Consider the following 22,007-nt stretch of genomic DNA (forward strand, 5'->3'; position numbering starts at 1 on the left):
CTCCTTAATCCTACCTAGTCACCCAAGTCAACCCTGAACTTTGACTGCTCCTAACTTTCACATACGGATTCGGTTTGACAAACCATTCGCACCACCGTGATCACGATGACGAGATCTTCAACATGGACCTAGTTCAAGCACAATCCAATCACTTTGATTTTTTGACCCTTTCTGAGTCCTGCCTATGTCTAGAACCACCTGGATCAAGTGTTTACATTTGAATTTTGAGTATCATCTCTGACATATGTTTTTGCAGGACAACATAAGTATATACAGGGTCTCAGTTAGATCTCTATGTCTCTATATGTCACAATTAGTTTTGATACCACATTTCAGATGTCCTATTCTTGATACCTCACATTTGATGCTACACCAAGTCTGCTAAATCTATATGATGTTGTAAGTTCATGTTACTTGTCTTGTCATAGTTGATAAAATGGTCTCTGTTGTTGTACTTAGAACTTGGTTCATCACAAGTCTAGGGTCTGTCATCAATTTTTATTATATATATCTTTAGGTCAGTTTTGGATATAGTCTTGCATAAAGTCCAAGCATATATCAAGAGTGGGAGTCTTTGTCTATTGCTGCAGCAAGTCAACAACAAAAGTGACAAGCACACTTCAGGTACGCATTGTAATTTTTAATTTGTATTTATTCATTATTATGCACTTACGTGTGTTTTGCGGGCAAAGGTAAGTTGAAGGGTATTTTGTTTTGTTTTGGGATTGGTTTCGCCATGATAATTTTGCATACAGGTAGAAGAAGATTCAAGCACAACATCAAGCAAGAATTCAAGAGCAGAAGTGTCAAATCAAAGGAAGCATTGCAGTGGGACATCTTTGAAGACATGACAGTGATCCATATATTATGAAGAAGTGTAAAGGCCAAGAGTCATCATTGCAAAGTTGTAAAAGAGTCATTTGTAAAAGTGTCATCATTGGAAGAGTCATTATTGTAAAAGAGTTAATCTGCCTAGAGTCGAAAAGGAATTATTGGGAGTTATAAGAGTCTCTGTTGGGATGATGTCATGGTTGGGTTGCAGATCATAGTGTGATTGGGTGTTCGATCAAAATCATTGTAAATCATATTGTATCGTGGATCATTGTCTTGTCTCATTTCATTCATTATAGGGTGGAAGGGAGGTGCTAGGCTAGTGCATCAAGTCGGCTACAGGTTGGAGCCTGTGAACACTTCAGGGTGGTAGGTTGGTCTAGGATGTTCGGGCATCCATTCAATTGACTACTAAAGAAACCAAGGCATTGGGGCGTCCTTGCAGTGGGCATTGGAGAAGAACGCTTTTCTAGAATTCTAGGAAGTTGTTACTTTCATTTCAATTGGGGCTGAAGATTAAAGAATTTATTAGAAAAGCGTTCGGTGGCTTTTGAATTGAAGGGGATTTTCCACCTAAAATTCTTGTGTCTATTGTGTTCTTTTATTTACTGTTATTACTGCATAAACATCAATAATAATTGAAGATTAACTAATGCTTTGAAAAGATTTAAAAGTGTTAATTACTAAGGAATATTAATTCACCCCCCCTCTCAGTATTTCCAACAAAGTACAATGTGGGTACTTTATTTAATAGGTGAGTTAAAAAATAAAAAGTGAGAATTAAATGCACATTTATTCTCATCGCTTAATCTAAATGAATCTGAGCCATTAGATCTTAGGGTTGCCCAAAAGTCATTTAGGGAAACAAAAGGGGGGAAGGAAAGAGAGATTGCATTCATTCTTCATGAGCAGTTGGAGAAAGGAGGTTGAGAGCTGGAGAAAAGTTTTGAAGGAGAAATTTGTTGCAACAAGCTGAAGGAGTGATTTCTGGGCAAAGTTGGGCATCGAAATCAAGGCATAGAAGACAGCAGAAGGTACAGTACGAACAGCATTGAATGCTGTGCGCTGCATGTCGTTTGAGAGAAGTTTTTGAAAAAAATCCGTACAATACAGTCTGTACAGTCATATCCGTACAGTACATGTTTTTAGCTTCAAGTGGGCACAGAAATCGAGGCAAAGTGGGCACAGTTTTCAAGGAGTTTTGGGCTAAAGAGATAAGTTGTATTTTTCTGTTTTGTTTTGTCTGTAAATGTATTTTTCTTGAACTTGAAAGATAAATAAATTTGAAGAGCTCTCTAACAGGTTTTCCCCGGAGAAGATTGAAGGGGTTTTGCCTAGGTCTAAATTCACCAAAAATCTGTGTGTATTTTTATATGTGGCACTGGTTTGGTTATGTCCATATTTATTTTCAGCATGTGTTGACAGTCCCATGTGTTTTAATCTGAAAATTTCATTTCCAGAATTCTATATGTTGAATGTATGTCTATGCGAAAGGGCATTTAACTGAATGGGAGTGATACAGTGAAATTAAAATCGGGTTGGGATTGGAGGAAACTTTTTTTAGTCATCAAATTTCAACAATTATCTCCAAGCACCACCTCCAAATCTATATAAGTCTGTAAGATCTATAAAGTGCTCTCTAGGTCCTGTCATATGGAAAGAAGTTGCACTGCCTACAAACCGAACACTAATGTATGTAACACTAGTGGCAAGACTCATCACTAAAGCAAAATCTGTGTCAAACTTGGTGGAAAACTCATCCACCTCAGTTGACGCTGCAACACCCTTCTTCTTCCCCTTCTTATTGGGACACTAAAAGGTATAGTGACCAATCTTCTGACAAGCAAAGCATCTCACTTTGCTCATGTCCCTCTCATGGGCTTTTTGTTTCCCCTTCTACTGCTTGGTCTCACTCATGGACCCCTTCTTGGGTTTCTTCTTGCCCTTAGCTGCGAGGGCAACATTCTCCTCCTCATCAACCCCACCATGTTGGTTGCCACTCTTGGCACTCCTCCTGGTCTCCTTCTAGATGAAATCATCCCACATCCTCCTCCAATCTAGAAGATCCTCTCTAGCAACAATGCCATCTATGAATCCATCCCACTTCTTGGGAAAACCACTCAGTGTCGTCCTAACCAACGAGAATAGCCTCTCCCACCGTAGCCAACTCGTCTCTCACTTGTGTGATCTTGGTAAGGTATGAGGTCACTATGTCAGTCTCGGTCATCTTGGTGTTTCTTAGTTTCTCATGTAACACCATCTTCCTATTCTCATTGGTGCTTTGGTAAAGTGTTATCAAGGACTCCCACATCTCATAAGACAAACTTCTTCCCTAACACATGAGGTATAAGGTGGTCTTTCACTACATCTAGAAGGATCCACTTAGCCTTCACATTGCGCTTGTTGAATTCTGACAACTAAACAAGATTAGTAAGTGGTTGTACTACACTCTCTACAACATCCCACAACTCAAACTCCTAAGGCAACAAGACTATCCTCTCTTTCCAAGGACCAAAATTTCCAGCCCTGCTCAACATATCCTCCACCCTCAAACCAGTAGCCATCTGACCTTCTCCACCAACCCAACTCCCAAACACTGAAAATGAGCAAACAACCTCCCGCTCAACCACAAGTCTCTGGGTATATAGGTTGTTTTATGTTTACTATTCATTGTTTATCAGCCACAGGTTCACAGTGCTCTCATACCATATAGAAAATCTATGTCTTGTAGCCCCACCTGGTTTCAATTTGTTTTTCTCAAAAGCATGTTGAAAAGGGTACCAAGGAGGTGTTTCCTAGTGCTTTTTTCTTTAGCCTAGGGAAACATGTGAACCCACCTTTTTAGTGTGACTTTATGAGTTATTAAACTCATGTGACTTTTTAGTCACTTTATGAGTTCTAAAAGTACATTGTACTTTATTAGATTAAAGTGACGTTATGAGAAAAAGGTACATGGTACAAAAAGTTATTAAAGTGACTAGAGGCGCTCATTAATGAAGAGGGAGACATGAAAGGGTGTCAATCAGAGATTGGATCTCCACCCTTGATCAAGGAGAGCTGAGATCTAATCTCAGTCCTTGATCTTAGGGATAGGGATTCTCATCATTATGGAGAGTAAAAAGGGGGAAAAAAGCAAAGGGTTCATTCATTCTTCATGTGCAAGTGTTGGAGAAAAGGAGAAGGATGAGATAGCGATTTTTGCTGAAGGAGAGAGCTATCTACAGCAAGGAGGGACCATCAGCAGGCACGCGTCCCAAGGCTGAGTCTGTGGCAAGCAGACCGGGGTACAGCTGTCCTTCAGACAGCACATTTTCGAGCCAGACACAGAGAGATTTTTGGGGCAAGTACAGGGCCAAAATCGAATCAGCTCTGACAGCATGCATAACAAGGCAGAGAAGTCAGGTCTGACAGGCCTAAATTTCAAGGAGGATTTGCATGTCTGATTGACATGAAAATCGAGAAAGAAGTCAGAGCCTAGAGGTCTGACAGCCTGAAATTTGAGGAAAAATTTCAGGTCTGTGGCATGCAGTTCGAGGAAGAAAAAGGTATGATAGGCACAATTTCCAAGGGCCTGTGTGCTCAACAGTAGCATGAAAATTGAGGGTCTGACTGCAGAAAAGTGGCACAAAATTTGAAGGGTCAAAATCTGACCTGTAGGACGGATTTCTAAACAGCAGTTCGATTTTCTAGGAGCTAGTTCAAACTTCAAGGAGGGCGATAAGTACCCTTGATGTGTATTTAATGCTGTAAACATTTCTCTGAGAAACACAAATAAAAATCCTCTTCCAACTGGTTCTCTTTGAGGTTTTTTTGTAGGGTCATGTTGACCAAAAATCAGCGTGTCCAAATTTGTGTATGCTTGTGAATTTATCAGGGTGATGCAAAAGTAGAGGTAGTTCCAAGTGTTTTAATTGCAATTTTATATTCATGTTTAAATCAGCAATTAACCATGGCATGTGAGCATTAAACATGATGAGAAAAACAAATCGAAACCAGGTGGGGCTACAGGACACAAATTTTCTACAAATTGACTAGGAATTGAGGCAGCAGGAGCAGAATAACAGTTTGCGGTAGCAGCAAGGTCTGCTGGTGTGAATTTGTGGGCAGCAAGGGGTTAGCTACAGTTTGTAAGTCTAGAGATTACATTTGTTATAGGGAAATGTGGATTTTGTAAGTCTGCTAATTGTTTGTGTGAGTTGGCCCTACCTGGTGAAATCAACTGTTGTTTGAGTTCTTTCTAATTGTGCATTAAATAATCATCATTGTTTAATAGATTGAAGAAGTACTGCAATACTGTTAAAAAATACAATTCTGTTATATTGAAACCCTATCCCAGACTTTCATCCCAAGGGTAATTTCTTTAGGAGGGACATCACAGTTTCACCCTTTGAAATACAGAGGGAAGAGACGTGGCTGATAACTTAGCTGGGTTCTCTATATCAGTTCTTTATCCTGGCTAGTTGTAAGTTCCTTCTACTTAATGCAGTCAAGATGTCCAGATCTGGAATCGGTTTCACTCACAGAAAAAGTCAAAGTAATACTCTTCTTTGGTCAAGCGAGGAAGACGATCGAATTAAGCATGAATCTGTCGAAGAAAATGAAACTTTGCACTACAAAGAATTTATGTGGAGGAAAATACCATTATATGTTTGATATCAAAATACCTTAATGGCAGAAAAAAAGCGTGCTACACCAGTTTGTGTCCAATCTCTACCAACCAAAGGCATCACTTGCCCCAGCACATCGGATCTGCCAGAAAGGAGATAAAAAGCATCATCAGGAGGATGCAATTTTTTTATTGCTTTTGCTCAATGTCATAATTCAAAATAAAATAAATGCATTACCATAGTACCATGTGTATCCAGTTCCATTCAACATTATTGCCCTATCCACTCAACTCCAAGAAATACAATATTTCAGTTACTGATGAGAACACTATAATAACGAGTAGAGTTCTAAACTTGCTTGCTCAGATGTGTGAAAGGAATCATGCAGTGGCTACCCCACTGTACTGTGAACCTATTTATACTGGTCCTTATCATATGCATTTACTGCTGAAAGTAGATCAGCATATACTAAGCTGGGATGCTATATTGAGAACTCTAGGTGCCCCAGATACCTTGAGAAGGCAAATCTGGTCACAAATAACAAAAAAGTTCAACAAACTTTGACGATTGGCTCCATTAACCCTTGTCGTTTAGTCAAGTTTATATCTTCAAGTCAATCAGCATTGGATGTCTCTTGGATAGTACTAAAAGTTGGTATTTAAAGTTGGGTATGGCAACATATATCAGCATATAGGCCACATCGCAGTACAGGGCCCCTAAGCCCCTCTCTGTTACCATAGTTAACTGATTAGTACTAGAAATATCTTAACATGGCCCTATCTTAAAATCAATGATATGTAATCTGTTCTCTTGCTAATGAAAAATAGAGCTTTAATCAGAAAAGTGGATTGGAATATAAGATAAGCTATTGTTATCTAAGTTTGGTATTTATTTTTAAAATAAAAGCTGTTGACTCAAACTACTTATTCAAATATAAGAAAATAATCTCCAAGTGGGTACGTAAAACAAATTACTAAACTGATTTATAAGTCGAAATTCATACCTTTAATTGTGTTAATGATCATAAATATCCTTGCCAAACATTGCAACCCTCTCATATAAGAACAGGGCCCATTTAACCTTTCAATATAGCTTACTACTTATACGTTTTGGTAGGGATTAATTTTATTTTTGTGAATGAAGGAAAGAAGGTAAATATTCATGTGGCACAAATAGGGATACGCTGCAGTAGTAAAATAGCTTGCAGTTATTATGGAAATCAGATAAATTGACCACAAGCTTGTCAATTATGTGAGCGTCTAGTTTGGGTAGTTGATAGAAGGAATAATATCCTCTCCACTTGGGTTCAAATCCCACTTGTGACACATTCACTCTTTGCGAGCCAATTGTTGATCAGGGCTCTTCATGAGCTAATTGTTGATGTGGCTGGCAAAATATCAGCAACATCATTCTTGGTTTTGGGATTGGGGGTGGGGTGGCTTGTATTCTAAGGGAGAATGAGCACAAGCCAAAGAGGGCCCACAACACATGACACTTAAACCACCAGCAATGTTAGTACCAGAGGTGGGAGTGGGGTTGGGGAGGAGGGGATGCTATTACATCAAACTGGAGACTTGCACCCAAACAGCTTCCAGATTGGCAAAGCTTTCAGTGCAGATAACAAAAGAATTATTTTGACTACTAAAAAAAATACATTTGGTATTTTATGTCTACATTCCATCTTCTTATGACACCAACTGCCTTTGCTATGTGTAATCTTAGCAAAATCCATAGGTATAGACATGCATATGTGTTTACTATTTATGTAGCACTCTTTTGAATAATGTGTAAAGCCCCTCTATCTACTCAAAGCAGTCAGCAACCTTCAGCTAATGACCAACCTTCAAAAATCCCTTCAAGAAAGTAATACTTATTCTGTGCATTTTGTTCTTATTTCTTATGGAGGCATCATACTTTCATTAAATAGAATATTCATCACTTTATTTTTCTTCTGTCTGCATTGTTTTGGGGTTTCATGTCTTTATCTAATTGATTTCCTCGTAGACATCATTTCTATTGATTGTACTTGCCGTTTCCCTGCCATATCCAGATCCTGCCTTTTAAAAAAACTACATGGATCCAAATCCAAATCCTGGTAACTTAGATGCTAACTAATGATTCCTGTACAAACTGATTTAAAAAATCGGATGGCAGCGACTGTTTAAGTTTTAACCCATTCAACAAGGGAAAAAGAAACTTCTGATTCCTGGACACAGTTGAGTCATTAGTGTAAACTTCAGATTCCTGGACTAGGCTGATTCAAACCAATCAGCCACACTTCAGATGAGCTATGTACTCATAACATTACATTATGATGATTTTTGGACTCCAGAGGTCATTTAGAGCCTCAATGTTTATGTATTTTCATTCGGAACTTCAATTATAGGTATCACATGAGCAAACTTTACATTTTTTGTGTCTAACATTTTGGATTTACATGAAAATATATTCTTTAATTAAATTTTGATTGTTTCATGCATTCTCTAGTCCACAGGTTCTTCAACGGGCATCCTCTGAAAAATTTACCAATTTCCTACATTCTTCTCTTCAATGGTTTGGCAAAAGGTAATTTGGAAAGAGCCGGGGCAGATGGCCTCATTGTGAACAGGAAGTTTGAAATTTCTTCTAATTATGAATGGGGTGTGGGCACTAATAACCAAACCAAAGTTCATGCTTTGTTAGAATGACTAATGGTGGCATTAAAAGTTGAACTTCTAATCTTGAATATTTTACAAAAAAATTGATTGTAAGGATATTAGAGAATAAAATCAGGGGTGGCAGGGGAGGGAGGGATTCTTCTAAATCCAAAGGAATAAATTATATTAGCGGATAAATTTTTGTGGGGACGCAGCAGGAAAACAAACAATCAAGCAGAGATGTATGGACTTTACTTGGGGCTATCAATAGCCCAAAAGCGTGGTATCAAGGACATAACTATTTTGGGAGACTCATTTCTAATCATTCGACACCTAAGAGCCAATACACCTCCAAAAGATAATATGCTAAGCTTATTGTTCCACCATATCAAGGATATCCTTTGTTCTTTTTTCTAGCTCCCCCTCTTTCCATATCCTTTGAATTCTCAATAGTCAGAAATTAATGGTATTGCTGGTCAAGTTGCCATCCCCTAAATGAAGCTAATGATCAATCTTTGTAACCTCAACCCCAACATGTGCCTTTATCTATCTATAGATTCGTTGTCAAAATCCTTTTCTCATTTGAACTCCCCTAAATTATCTCCTCGCCCCTCATTTCTACCTCCATGTATGATCGTAAGGCATATTAGGGATAAGGTCCTGCTTGCAATGATAATTCAGCAAGTCTTGTACCAGCCCATCGTGGCACCTCATATAGATCGATTGCATGCAAATGTACCGCATTTATTGGCACTCCATCTATAGAGTCGTTGTCAAAATCCTTTTCTCATTTGAACTCCCCTAAATTATCTCCTCACCCCTCATTTCTATCTTCATGTATGATCGTAAGGCATTTTGGGGATAAGGTCCCGCTTGCAATGATAATTCGGCAAGTCTCGTACCAGCCCATCGTGGCACCTCATACGGATCGATTGCATGCAAATGTACCACATTTATTGGCACCCACACCGCCCCCTTCCATCCTTCAGCTAAATCCTTTGGTATCTTTCTCCATCATCTTTATCAACATGCCTCATTCATGTGGACTGAAGAATATTAGACAGGAATGTAACGCAAATTTCATGGCATACGAGGAAGGTGTCTTCTTAGTTAGTTGGAAGATGATTACCCTGTCTCGGGACCCTGACTTAAGTGATGCGAACTTGCAGAATATCATGGGACTATCCAATGGCAGAGAAATTAAATTGAGGAGAGGTGGCTCTGTTTTCTCCATTCTATGTGAGCAAGGATGGTTATGGTCTGGCCATCCTCTGAATTTTAGATGAAGGGAAGTTCTGTTAGCAAGGGTGACGTGCAGTCATGGCAAATGGAAGCTCTCTGATGAACTTCGGGTTGTATTTGGATCCTCTGTCACTGGGAAATTTGTTAAGGATTCAAGCACCACTACAGTTGGGAAGTCCCACGTCTCACTCTCTCGGGCTCAAAGGTAATTGTGTCCAATCTCTGGTTAATTAGTTTGGTGCACACTAGGGAGCATTTTGTCTGCTTAGAGGTCAGAACCCTACTTCTTGAAATGGATTGTCTTTTCCTCTTGTGTTGTCTCGTTCCTTTTGGGTTTCCAGTCCCTAAATTGGCAATTGGGCTATACGGTCGAACATCTTTGAGCATAGGAAAGAAAATTAGAGGTTTCATTGCTGCTTCGTTTTCAGTAGGTCCTTCTCCTTTCTTCTAGCTTCGGTCTCAGCAAGCCCCACTCATGGATTCAAGTTCAGAGATAGACGCTTTCGCCTCAACCGCATGTGAACATTGCAGGAAGCCTCATGAAGCAATGAACGCTGAAATTTATGATTTACAAGTCATGTTGTATCAACAACAGGCCTCTGATTGCACCATATTGGAATTAGTTCAGGCTCAACAACGACGACTTGCACGCTTGGAGGACGAGGTTGAAGTTCTGCGCAGCGTAATTATGGATCTGTAGCTCCAGAACAATCGACTGGCAAGCCCAGCAAGGGAACCTCCTCGAGGCATAGACATCAATCGCCCTGCAGATAGTACTGATTAAGCATCTATGTAATGACTGGTGTTAAATGTCGAATATATACTTCTGGGACAATAAGGGTACTGTCAAGGTTTCGAAATTTTGATGTATTCTTGGTGAGGGTAGATAGCTGCAATTTGATAATCCAGAAGCCCATGAGCAAAACAGCATTATAACTCTCCCGAGTATTTGCTGCGACTAGGCACAGACTTAATAGAAAAGTACTCATTTCTGTGAAAAAGAAAAAGGATATTAGAGAATAAAATCAACCACAATGCAATAAATGTCCATGGGGCAGTTCTTCCAATCACACAATTACAGCAGGAGTTTGAATTGTTGATTTTGATACATATAACAAACAACTTGAATAGTATTATTTGGAGGAGAGATGGATTTCACCTTTTGCTTTAGGGTTTTCATCGTCTGTGAGGTTTCAGCATGCACCATCAGTGGTCATGGGCTCATCTTACGCAATGAAGGATTGTTGTGGATCAAAGATGAGGAGCTCAACATCCCCCAAGGCGTCGGACGATGGCTGTTCGAGATGATGCCTAATGCGCATCTATCTTTTCCCTGCCATAGACCACCCAAGGGTTTTGTGTTCTACCAATGGGTCGGACCTGAGGAATGCCTTGTTTTGCGGCGGGGATCCTCTATTAGAGTTCTCCTTGAAGTAGATTGACCTTCAAAACCCAAAGGAAATTAGATCTCGATTTTAGACCAAGGCATAACAGCTAATCCCTGCTGCCAATTTCCAAGGACAAGCTCGCCTTCCGCAAAACATGGCGGATGGACATCTTTACTCACATTCGACCTCATATTGAGACTACTTCTAAGGATCTACGATCAATCAAGGGCTTCCAAGTTTGTTTCAATAGCAAAGGCATGGCGAGATCAAGAGGTTGTGGCGGTCTAGCTCATATGGGTTGTTGTCTGATTATTATTTTGCATCGGACTCATGCTGCCACTCTGCCTTGATGGGAGTGCTAGTTGCAAAGGTGCAAGCGCCCATTGTCATGCGTGGCTCTCACCGATTTGAGTGGGAGGGAAAAAAGGAAGAGCTAAAACAGGCATACTTCCAGATATTCATCAAGAATCTACACGGGAAGTCTACCCTTTTTTGGATCGCGGATTCGGACCTAGTGAAAAAGTTGAAGCGGGACATAGAGAATAGGTTGGGTATTCCTGCCAACAAGCAAGTGTCTTCTTTTTGAAGGAAAGATGCTTCAGGACTTCTCTCAGATGAAGAACTGTCGCATCTCCAGAAATTCTATTGTAATCTTGAATCTGAGATTCCCTGGAGGTGCCTAGGGATCCAAAAACCTAGGTGGATCTCTCTCCTATAAGCATGCGGCGCAAGGGAAGGGCTCCAAATCTGTGGATTTGCCTCAAAAGACAACCCAGGACCTTGTAGAACAAATGAAACAAATAACTGCCATGGAGGTTAATCTATCAGAGGTAAACCATCTTTATTGTTCTCCTCAATCTAGGGTCATGATCTACAAGTTCAATGGTTTCTAACCTAATTTTGATGCTTTACAACAATGCGTCTTCTCAACCTGGACCCAAATTGTGATATTTACTTATCCTCCCAAGGGTTTTTTTATTGTTCGATTCAATACTCAGGAAGATTTGGAGAAAGTTCTGAATGATGGGCCATGGTTTTGGGGAGGAGCTTGGCTCTTCTTCACCCGTTGGTTCCCAGATTTTGATGCCACAATTGTTGAAAAATGTAACTAGGTTCGGTCTTCATAATTATCATTGTACTTGTATCAATATATATTTCATGTAAAAGCAAAATGAAGAACAAGCAATTATTATTATTATTATTATTATTATATTAGTCAAGCATGTTCTTCATGCTTCTAGGGTTTATTGAGTCAAAAGAAAAAATTGTCATGAGTCAAAGTCCCATTTGGACTATTTGTAAGAAAAAGAAAATTTTTATTTTGAGTCAAAAAGAGTCAATTTGTCACCACAAGACCAAGTCGGTCCTGCTAGGACAAATCGGCCTAAAAGAGGCATCTATTCGACCTCCTGGACAGCTATAAATAGAAGAGACTTCGACCTCATTTGATGACTCATCACACTCATCAATTTTTGTGCCAAATACAAGAAGAAGAACATTGAAGTCAAAGGAGAGAGAATTTAGGGTTTTTTGCATGTTTCTGTTCACACGTGCGAAGGTGTTGGGGCAACTCTGCGAAGTTGCAAGTCTGAAATTGCAGGTCCGAATTTTTGTGTTTGACCATATTTGTTGAGGTTTGACCAACATTGACTTTTGTTGACTTTGACTTGGCTAGAGGAGTTTTGAAGGAGCGCTGACTAGGTTTATGTGGAGGTCTTGGTCTTGGTTTTTGGGTCTTGGATTTCTCACTTTGATTTGATTCTATAAGAAGAGGAGTTGTTTGGGTTTTCCCCTTGTGGGGTTTTGCCCTGGCTTGGAGACTACATCTTTGTGTTTTGTCTTTCATAATCTTCATGCACTTTATATTGTGGTAATTGCTTGATGAAGAAGACATAATAAAAGTAACGAGAGCCAACAAACATTCACAAGTAATTATCAAGTAAGAGGAATCAACCCTAATCTACTAGCATATTGATTTCTCAACACAGTATCAGAGCTAAGGTGAAGGAAGGACAGCTTGAGGATCACATTTTGTTAGCATTCTTGTTTAAAGACATTCTTGAAGCAGTTATCTTCTCTCTCCCTCTCCAATGGCAAGATGCATGAAGGAAGGTCTTAAGATTCTTAGGAATCTCCTTGAATTTATAAAAAGTTGCATCATCAATTTCATCTGCAAGCTACCTAGAAAAGTCATGGATGGAAGTCTTTATTCCGCTCTTACAAGTCCATTTGAAGATGATAATACATGGGTAATCGACAATGGAGCTTCAAGGCACATGACAGGGGAACGTGGTCAACTCAAAACTTTATCAAAAGGAAACTCTTCTCACTCAGTGGAACTTGGAGACAAGAATAGCTACTCAATCAAAGGGATTGGATCTACCTCCTTGGAGCTGGAATCTGGTGGGAATATTCATCTCAACAATATCCTCTATGTCTCAGGTTTGAAAAAGAACTTGCTTTCTATTTCTTGCTTAGAAGATAAAGGTGATAGGGTGGCACTTAATGATGGCAAAGTTATTGTTTGAGCTAAGGGAACTAGTATTGAAAGTGCAAGGACTATTGGGATTCCTAAGGGGAGGTTGTATAGACTTTTAACTCCTCTTCCTCAAGCTCTAGTACATTTAGACATGAACCCTTGCCACCTCCAATACAAGGTATTGCCATCATTGAATCAACTAGTTACTAGTATACCTCAATTGAAAGAAGAGCATGAAGGAGTCTGTAAGCGATGTGCCCTAGGCAAGAATGTGAAGAAACCTTGTACTAGCAGTGACACAAGATCCAAGGAAATTTTGGATCTCATACATTCTAATATCTGTGGGCCTATGACAGAGAAGTCACTTGGTGGTCATCAATACTATGTAACATTTATTGATGATCACTCCAAAAAGACTTGGAGATATCTCCTCAAGTCTAAGGATGAAGTATTCAAGAAGTTCCATGAGTTCAAGGCAAAAGTAGAAAATTTGACAAAAAAGAAGATCAAAACCCTAAGATCAAATAATGGTGGAGAATATACTTCTAGAGAACTTGTGGACTTTTGCAAAGAAGCAGGAATTAAGAGGGCGATGATAGTTCCCTACAATCCTCAACAAAATAATGTGGCTGAAAGGAAGAACCAATCCATTGAAGAATGTGTCAGAGTCATGCTACATGACCAAGACCTTCCCAAGTTTTTATGGGGGGAAGCTTTTGTAACAATAGTCTATATACAAAATCGAAGTCCTCACAGAATTCTTGATGACATGACCCCGGAAGAAGCATTCACGGGAAAGAAGCCAAATGTTGATCATCTCAAAATTTTTGGATGTCCTGTATACATTCACATTCCCAAGGACAAAAGGAAGAAGTTGGACCTGACAAGTATAAAAGGCATCTTTGTGGGATATAGCACCTCATCAAAAGCATATAGAATCTACATCAAGGAAGAACGTTGCATTGAAGTAAGAAGAGATGTCATTTTTTATGAATGCATTGCATACAAGAAATCCAAGATATTCCGATTGATTTTGATGAAGAAGAAGAACCTATTTTTACAAATGAAGAAGTTTCAAGGCAAGACAATCTTCCAGAATCTACAACTAATCATGAAGAAATTAAAGGACCAAGTGAACATGTACAGCCAGTCATCATTCTAGAAACTTGAAAAAGGCCAACTTGGTTACGGTTAACTCTACAAGAAGCCGAAGGACATACCGCAACAAAAGAAACATTCAAAGAAAGCAAGAAGCCTAAGAGATATCCAGATTATGCAGCTTACGTGACTAAACTTATTGAAGCAGAATCTACCACTTATGAAAAGGCAGCCAAACATCAAGAATGGAAGAATGCACTGCAAGAAGAATACCAATCTATAATGAAGAATGATGTTTAGGAAATTGTTCCTAGACCTAAAGAAAAACCAGTTGTGACTTCCAAATGGGTGTACAAAATCAACCATGCAGTTGATGGAAGAATTGAAAAGTATAAGGCAAGGTTTGTGGCAAGAAGATTCTCTCAACAAGAAGGAATCAATTATGAAGAAACTTTTGCTCTTCAGCCTTAATTGTTCGTGATGCTTTTGGGCACGGGGACCAGAGTGTTGCAATTTTGAAGTATTTTGGAGTTGGGTAACGAAGTTGTGTCCAGTTTGGCAGGGAGGTTTTTGTCTTTTGGTAACAGAGCAAAATTGGAGCTACGACAACCCGGATCAACTTCAACCGTGGAAACTAGGTATGTATCTGTGTATGAAATTGGTATATTCTGTCAAGTCTGAATTTTAAGCAATCAATTTCTTTTTTTAGCTTGGTTAATTTCCCCCAAACTAGGTCCTTACACAGTGATCCTCACCCTATCTGTGGCTCTCTGCTGTAACTTTTTTCTCGATCCCTCCGAAAAAAACTCTTTAATAAAATCCTCCCCGTCTTAGTGCATTACACTTTTTCTTATACCTTCCCTACCACCGTCTCCATCTTTCCCTGGGTCTGGTGTCTCCTTTACCTTCCAGCACGTGGAGGAGCAGCTTAGTCATCTGTCTCCCATGGCACTCCAAAGGCAGTCTCAAAACAACCTTCGTAATGTACCCAAAACCTTATATTTATAATGTTTTGATTTAATTTTTATTCATAGTTTTATCTAAGTTTATACTTTAAGTTAAAATGTTTTAATTTAATTTCTATTTTTATTTAATCTTATACTTTAATTAAAATGTTTTTAGTTTAATTCATATTCATAAATTTATTTTTAAGAAATTTAATTATTTTTATGATTTTAATTCATTAATAAATTTAATTTAATTTTAATTTATTTTTGAGTATCTTTATTATATATATGTTTTTGATTTAAAGAATATATATCTATAGGTATATAAGAGTGGTACCTATATCAAATACTACTTGATATATTTATAATACTCTGGTGAGTTAGGAAATTATTTCGACAATCGATTTATCAACCTAAACTTAGGCATTTTCCATATTAACCAGTGTGTATACTAATGCAATACATGTGGTTCATGCATATGTAGCTATCATATGCATGCCTCATATGCTTGTTAATATTCCAATGTTCCCTGTAATTTGATGGGTCGTTACAATATAACCCTCCTTCAGAAAACCTTCGTCCCGAAGTTAGGGTTTATGTAATATATTAGTAGTTATTTAGCAATTAGTATAATTATGTAGGATTGTGTTCTATGATTGAGTTTTCATTTATAATTGTGTGGACACTTCAAAATTTGTATTTTGAACACTTATTAGTTATGATTATAATAGTCAAACCCTGCCTCAGCCAGCTTTCAAGCTATTCTAGAATCATCCTATCTTTCCTAATCTCTTCCGCTCCCATCCTATCCGTTCTCTGCTGGAATATGCCATGGCTTCAGTTATATTGATCTAACCATTCATTAACCTTAAGGGTTTCAGCGTTGATTATATCAACCTGATTGCCTAATAGGCATCCGGTAGTTATCATCACACATTTTGGGGAGCGTGATTCGCACAGTCCTCCCATGACTCCAGGTTTTGGAGGATAAACAGTGGATAATACCTCCACCCCTCCTAGTGGGACTAGGGTCAACACTCTATCATGGAATCTCATTGAACCTCAATTGTTCTTGGAACTTTTGTCATCATGTGGTCATTTTGGTAACGATGTGTTAAAAGTGGCAACTAGGGCCAAACTCCATGTGGATCACCTTATTTATGGCTTCTGATATTTTTCCTAGATTCCTCTCATCGAGAGGTATAGGATTGATCTAAAGATCATCTGATTCCGATAAGTATTTATGGAGATATGAATTTATTTTGATTATGGACAAATTGTCAAGGTCGGCTAGCAAACTTATGTAGGCTCAGAAGCCCAACAGTCATGTCTATTCAACCTCAACGTTTGCATATAAATACAAGGAGCATTCTCCTCATTTGGACAATTCAATTCACTCATCTTCTCTCTCTCTCCTACACATAAAAGGAGCCTCTCTCTCTCTCACACACGTGTGGCTGAAAGGAAGACGTCCTAAGGCAAGGAAGACGCAGAAAGAAGGACGCTAGGGCAGCAGGTCATCTCTTTGACCAGCATTGACCTTCCAGAAGTGCGGATTGGGTGTGGATGCCTCTCCTAGGCAGGCTACAATTTTGGCACAAAAATCGAGGTGATCTGACCTCTGGTTTGACCGGTGTTGACTACCCTAGTTTAGGGCTGCAAGTTGACTTCAGAAATCTGCAAATTGTCTGAACTTTTGGGGCTATTCAAGGATTGTTTCTTCAAGTTGTCTGAGGACAAGTTGACCGGAAATTGACCAAGTATTTTAGAGGTCAATTTCAACTAGTTTGACCAAGCTTGACTTTGTTGATCTAGGGTTTGTTGCTGCTGATATAAAATTACAGAATTCAGATTTTGTACTATTTCTCTCTGCTGAACTATTGAAGATAAAAGAAGATTTGATCAAAGGGTTTCCCCGCATTGGGATGTGTCCCTGGCTAAATGCCACATCTCGTGTCTCTTGTCTTGGCTTGTTTTCTGTTAATCATTTAATGTTCTATCTGCGCTTTACTTAATGTATATGTGATTGTTAATCTATGGCTAATAAGAAGAAAAATAAGTAAACTACTCTAAGCATAGAACATACCATAATTTACATGGTATCAGAGTTGAGGTGAAGACAAAGCCCAAGCAAGAGCAAGAAAAAGAGCAATCACCGAAGGTAAGGTTGGCAAGGCTATCTTAAAGAAATCATAGGGTCCTCAACACACTTCCCTGCTGAAGACAAACTCCGTGAGAAGTCTGACTATCACGGATGGAAGATGTCTCTTGATCTAACATTAGAAGAGCAGGAAGTGTTGGACCATGTGAGTGGCGGGATTGTTGAGCCTCCATCAAATGCATCCGCTACTGCTAGGAACAAATGGACCAAGGGAGAAGTCAAAGCAAGGAAAATCATCCAGGACTCTATCGACAAGCACTTGGTGGCCTATGTTTCCGAGCTTAACACCTCCAAGGAAATCTATGATAGACTGATGAGTTTATTTAAAGTTAACGATGCAAATCAAGTCTTGTTTCTTAAAAATAAGCTGAAGGAAATTAGGAAGGGCAAAGATGAGAGTATGCAAGCATATTTCTTAAGGATCACCGAGATCAAGAACGATATCCTATCTATTGGGGAAGTAATTCCTGACAGGGAAATGACACTCACAACTCTGGGAGGACTGCCATCTGAATTAATATATATTCAAGACTACTCTTCTCAACAATAACGTAATTCCTGGATTTGAAGAATTAATGGCCAGATGCATTCAAGAAGAAACGAGGATGGAAGAGCAAGAAATGCCCATACTTAAAGGTCATCCCACTGCTTTTTCTTCTCATACTAAAAGAAGAAACAATTCTAGGGCTAAATTCAAAGGAAAGGTTGGACCAAAGGGTGGAAGAAAAGGACGATGTTACAATTGCAATAAAACGGGTCACTATGCAAGGGAGTGTCATGATAAAAGGGACTCACACCGGGACAATGATCAAAATCCCTCTCAAGGCAATCAAAGGAATGGCAAGTCAAATGGCAGAGGTAAAAGAAGTGTCGGAAATCAAGGAAGAGGACAACCATTCAAGAAGGCAAGAAATTCCAAGTATGAATCTAACATTGTTAACAATAAGCAAGATTAATATTATCTACCAACAGCTCTATCTACTACAGCTCCCCCGGACTTGCTGGGAAATTGTCTTATTGATAGTGGTGCCTCAAGGCACTTCACTAGTTACAAAGAAGCTCTCTAAAATCTGATAGAGAAGGAAACCAACCTGGAAATTGTTCTTGGAGATAATTCAAAATATCCCGTGAAAGGCATAGGAAATGTCAATCTTCAATTGAATCAAGGTAATACCATCCACTTACAAGATGTATTATATGTACCTGATCTTAAAAAGAACCTGGTGTCCATTTTGGCAATGGAAGACAAAGGCTACAAGGTGGCCTTCAGCGACGGCAAGATACGTGTATGGAAAAAGAACTTTAAAGATGCTTTTTCTCTTGGCTTTCGAGTTGATTCATTATATTAGGTCGGTGGAAGTCCGTTGGGTGTCATATCTTGTGACACATCTCTTCAGTCCAAACTATGGCATCAGAGGTTTGTTCACCTTCATTATAAAGCTCTACCCAATTTAAGAAAAATGGTGACCGGGATGCTCGACTTCAAATTAGAGCAAGAAGGTGTATGTCCAGGATGTGCCGAAGGGAAGCTCAAAAGGGGACCATTCCCCTCAAGCCAAAGCAAGACCTCCGATATATTGCAGTTGGTTCACTCAGACATATCAGGTATGATGCCTGTGAACTCCTTGGGAGGATATTTATATTACCTCACTTTTACAGATGATTATTCTCGCAAGACTTGGATATACTTCTTGAAAAAGAAGGATGAAGTGTTCTCCTAGTTTCGGCACTTCAAAGCCTTGATCAAGAATCAAACTGAAAAGAAGATCAAGATCTTAAGAACTGATAATGGGACTGAATATGAATCCAATGAGTTTCATGACTTTTGCAAAGAAGTTGGCATTAAGAGGGAGACTACTACACCATATACTCCTGAACAGAATGGTGTGGCGGAAAGGAAGAATCATACAATTGTGGAAGTTATCCGTGCTACGCTCCATGATCAAAGACTTCCGAAGTTTCTATCAGCCGACGCTGCAAATACCGTCGTATATGTACAAAATTGATGCCCTCATCAAGCATTGGATTCCAAGACTCTCGAAGAAATGTTCACCGGTAAGAAACCTGAAATATCTCATTTTAGAATTTTTGGAAGCCCTGTATATTTTCATGTACCTCCAAAAAAAAGGAATAAATTGGGTGCATCTGGAAAGAAAGGAATCTTCGTGGGCTATAGCAAAAATACTAAGGGCCATAGAATCTATGTAGCTAGTCAAAGGGAAGTCGAGATTAATCATGATGTCACCTTTGACGAAGATATGGCTCTTAGCAAGGTAGACAATCTTCCTACTTTAAGGGGATCTAAAGAAGCTGACACCGGGGAACCGAAGGAAAAAGAAGATGAGACGATGCCCGATGTGGAAGAACATATGGATCCTATTAATCCTCCTCCGCAAGAGCCTTCCTCTTCTAGGAAGAGGCCCTCATGGCTTAGAGGGACACTTGATGATGCTGAAGGACACATTACACCCCGAGGAACGTTCCGTGAAAGTAAGAAGCCGAACAAGTATCAGGGATACCTCACCATCATGAGCACGATCATCCAAAATGAGCCTTCGTCATTCACAGATGTTGTCAAGCATCAAGTATGGAAGGATGCTATGACCGAGGAATATGAGTCCATTATGAAAAACGATGTTTGGGATGTGGTCCCCAGACCCCAGGACAAAGCAATTGTCACTTCAAAATGGCTTTACAATATAAAGCATGTAGTTGATGGAAATGCAGAAAAGTATAAGGCTCGTTTTGTCGCTCGTGGCTTCTCCCAAAAGGAAGGTATAGACTATGACAAGATATTTGCACCTATTGCCCGATATACCACCATCCGCTCGATCATAGCCCTTGCTGCTTCACAAGGATGGAACCTACATCAGATGGATGTCAAGACTGCGTTCTTACATGGTTCAATCAAAGAGGAGGTCTATGTGGAGCAATCTATTGGAAATAATACTGAGAGGGGGGGGGTGAATCAGTATTATCAGATCAGATAAAACTTTTTCAATTTCATACTCAGATTCATACACGCAGCTTCAGTTAAGGATATCAGCGTATATACGCTACTTCGTTAAGGGCAACTAGCGTACATGCAGTAATCTTATGATTCAGTTAGCTTATCTTCAGTAAATGCATCAGAACATTATTAACCATATTAACAGTAAACAGGTGCAGTATAACAGAATAGATCATCACACATAAGGCACACACATGAACACCATGATATAAGGTGGAAACCCAATGTTGGTGAAAACCACCTGCTGCAATTTGTTTCTATCTTCCTTTAATAAGAAACTTCTTTTACAATGTACTGGTGCAGTCCTTTACCAGCACGCAGGCTACAACCTGCAGAGGGCTACAACCCTCTTAGCTCTTGTACTAGCCGATCCATTTACTAGTACGTAGGTGCCTGCCTACAAAATGCTCCAACCTTTACTCGTTCTCCAGCTGCTCCTGGAAGGGAGGTACAACCCCCTGACTCTTGTACTGGCTGATATGTTTACCAGTACGTAGGTGCTAGCCTACTGAACTCTACGATCTTCCCGGGACCACGTTTCATACATTTTCATACTGGATCCATAAAACAACCTGCATCATCAATCTCTGAATCACCCAATACTGAATCACTGAAACCCTGTCAACAACATAGACAACATAACAGTAACCAGATCCAACTTCATCTTCAAATATCATACTTCACATTGTATACGCTACTTGGACAAACCCAACCTGCGTGTATACGCCTTTTTGCCAAAGACAACCTGCGTACAGATCTGCAAATCCTAACTTATAATTCCGCAGCTATATCAGACATCAAAACATACCCAGATCATAACAATAAACATGCGTCAATAGATCTAGTCTATCCACAGTCAAACCATATGAAGATAATCATTCCAAGCCTTTAGATCCCGTTCCATAGTTCATCATCCTCCACATCAGTGAAACCATGGTTCAGATCACCAACCCATAACCAGCATTTGGATCTCACACTTCATCAGATATTCATTACTCACTCACACACTTTGGCCTAATGATCTTCTCCTTATATAGGTTTAGGCCTTTCATAATACCACGATCCAAAACCATAGTAAAACAATACCATCAACTCAATACTAGGGATCAACACGTCTATCGAGATACTTTGGTCCAAAAACATAGGCTCAAGTACCGAGGACTAACTACCACAGACCAAAAGTAAGCTTTCTGACACATACGCTCTTTTCCATTCATGAACCTGCGTGTATACCCTACTTGGTATATAGCGAACCTGCGTATACGCGACTTGGTATATAGCGAACCTGAGTGTATACGCGACTTGGGCTTAATGAACCTGCGTATATGAATTTTTTCTTCTTCTTATAGTCTGATCATCAATTCCTTGCTGCTATCCTTTTGCACTATGATTTGTCATCAGTGTTATTTGCCATCAAGGACAACACTTGTCTCATAATGCCAACAATCTCCCCCTTTGGACTTGATGGCAAAGCTAACTTGTCACACTTAGAACTTGATCTTCTTGTTCCTTTGAGCTGTCCTGCATCCCATGCATTTAGTCACATCTGTAGATTGATCTAGTTATATGTAATTGAGATGTTCTTCTATGAGAGGGTTGCCATCAAGT

At 39.4% G+C, this 22,007-nt stretch overlaps 1 protein-coding gene across 1 annotated transcript in view; it reads right to left on the bottom strand.

The window, feature by feature from the left end:
• The window catches only part of LOC149189658 (phosphatidate phosphatase PAH1-like), a 103,329-nt gene that overhangs the window by 62,052 nt on the left and 19,270 nt on the right, over positions 1 to 22,007 (bottom strand). The window contains 1 exon segment of the mRNA XM_089410301.1: positions 5,496 to 5,580. Within this exon segment, the coding sequence (XP_089266427.1) occupies positions 5,496 to 5,580 (85 nt within the window).

The sequence above is a fragment of the Pinus tabuliformis genome, chromosome 3_1 (assembly GCF_031772625.1).
Source record: "Pinus tabuliformis cultivar Carrire ecotype Pingquan chromosome 3_1, CPIR1, whole genome shotgun sequence".
Classification (NCBI taxonomy): Eukaryota; Viridiplantae; Streptophyta; class Pinopsida; order Pinales; family Pinaceae; genus Pinus; species Pinus tabuliformis.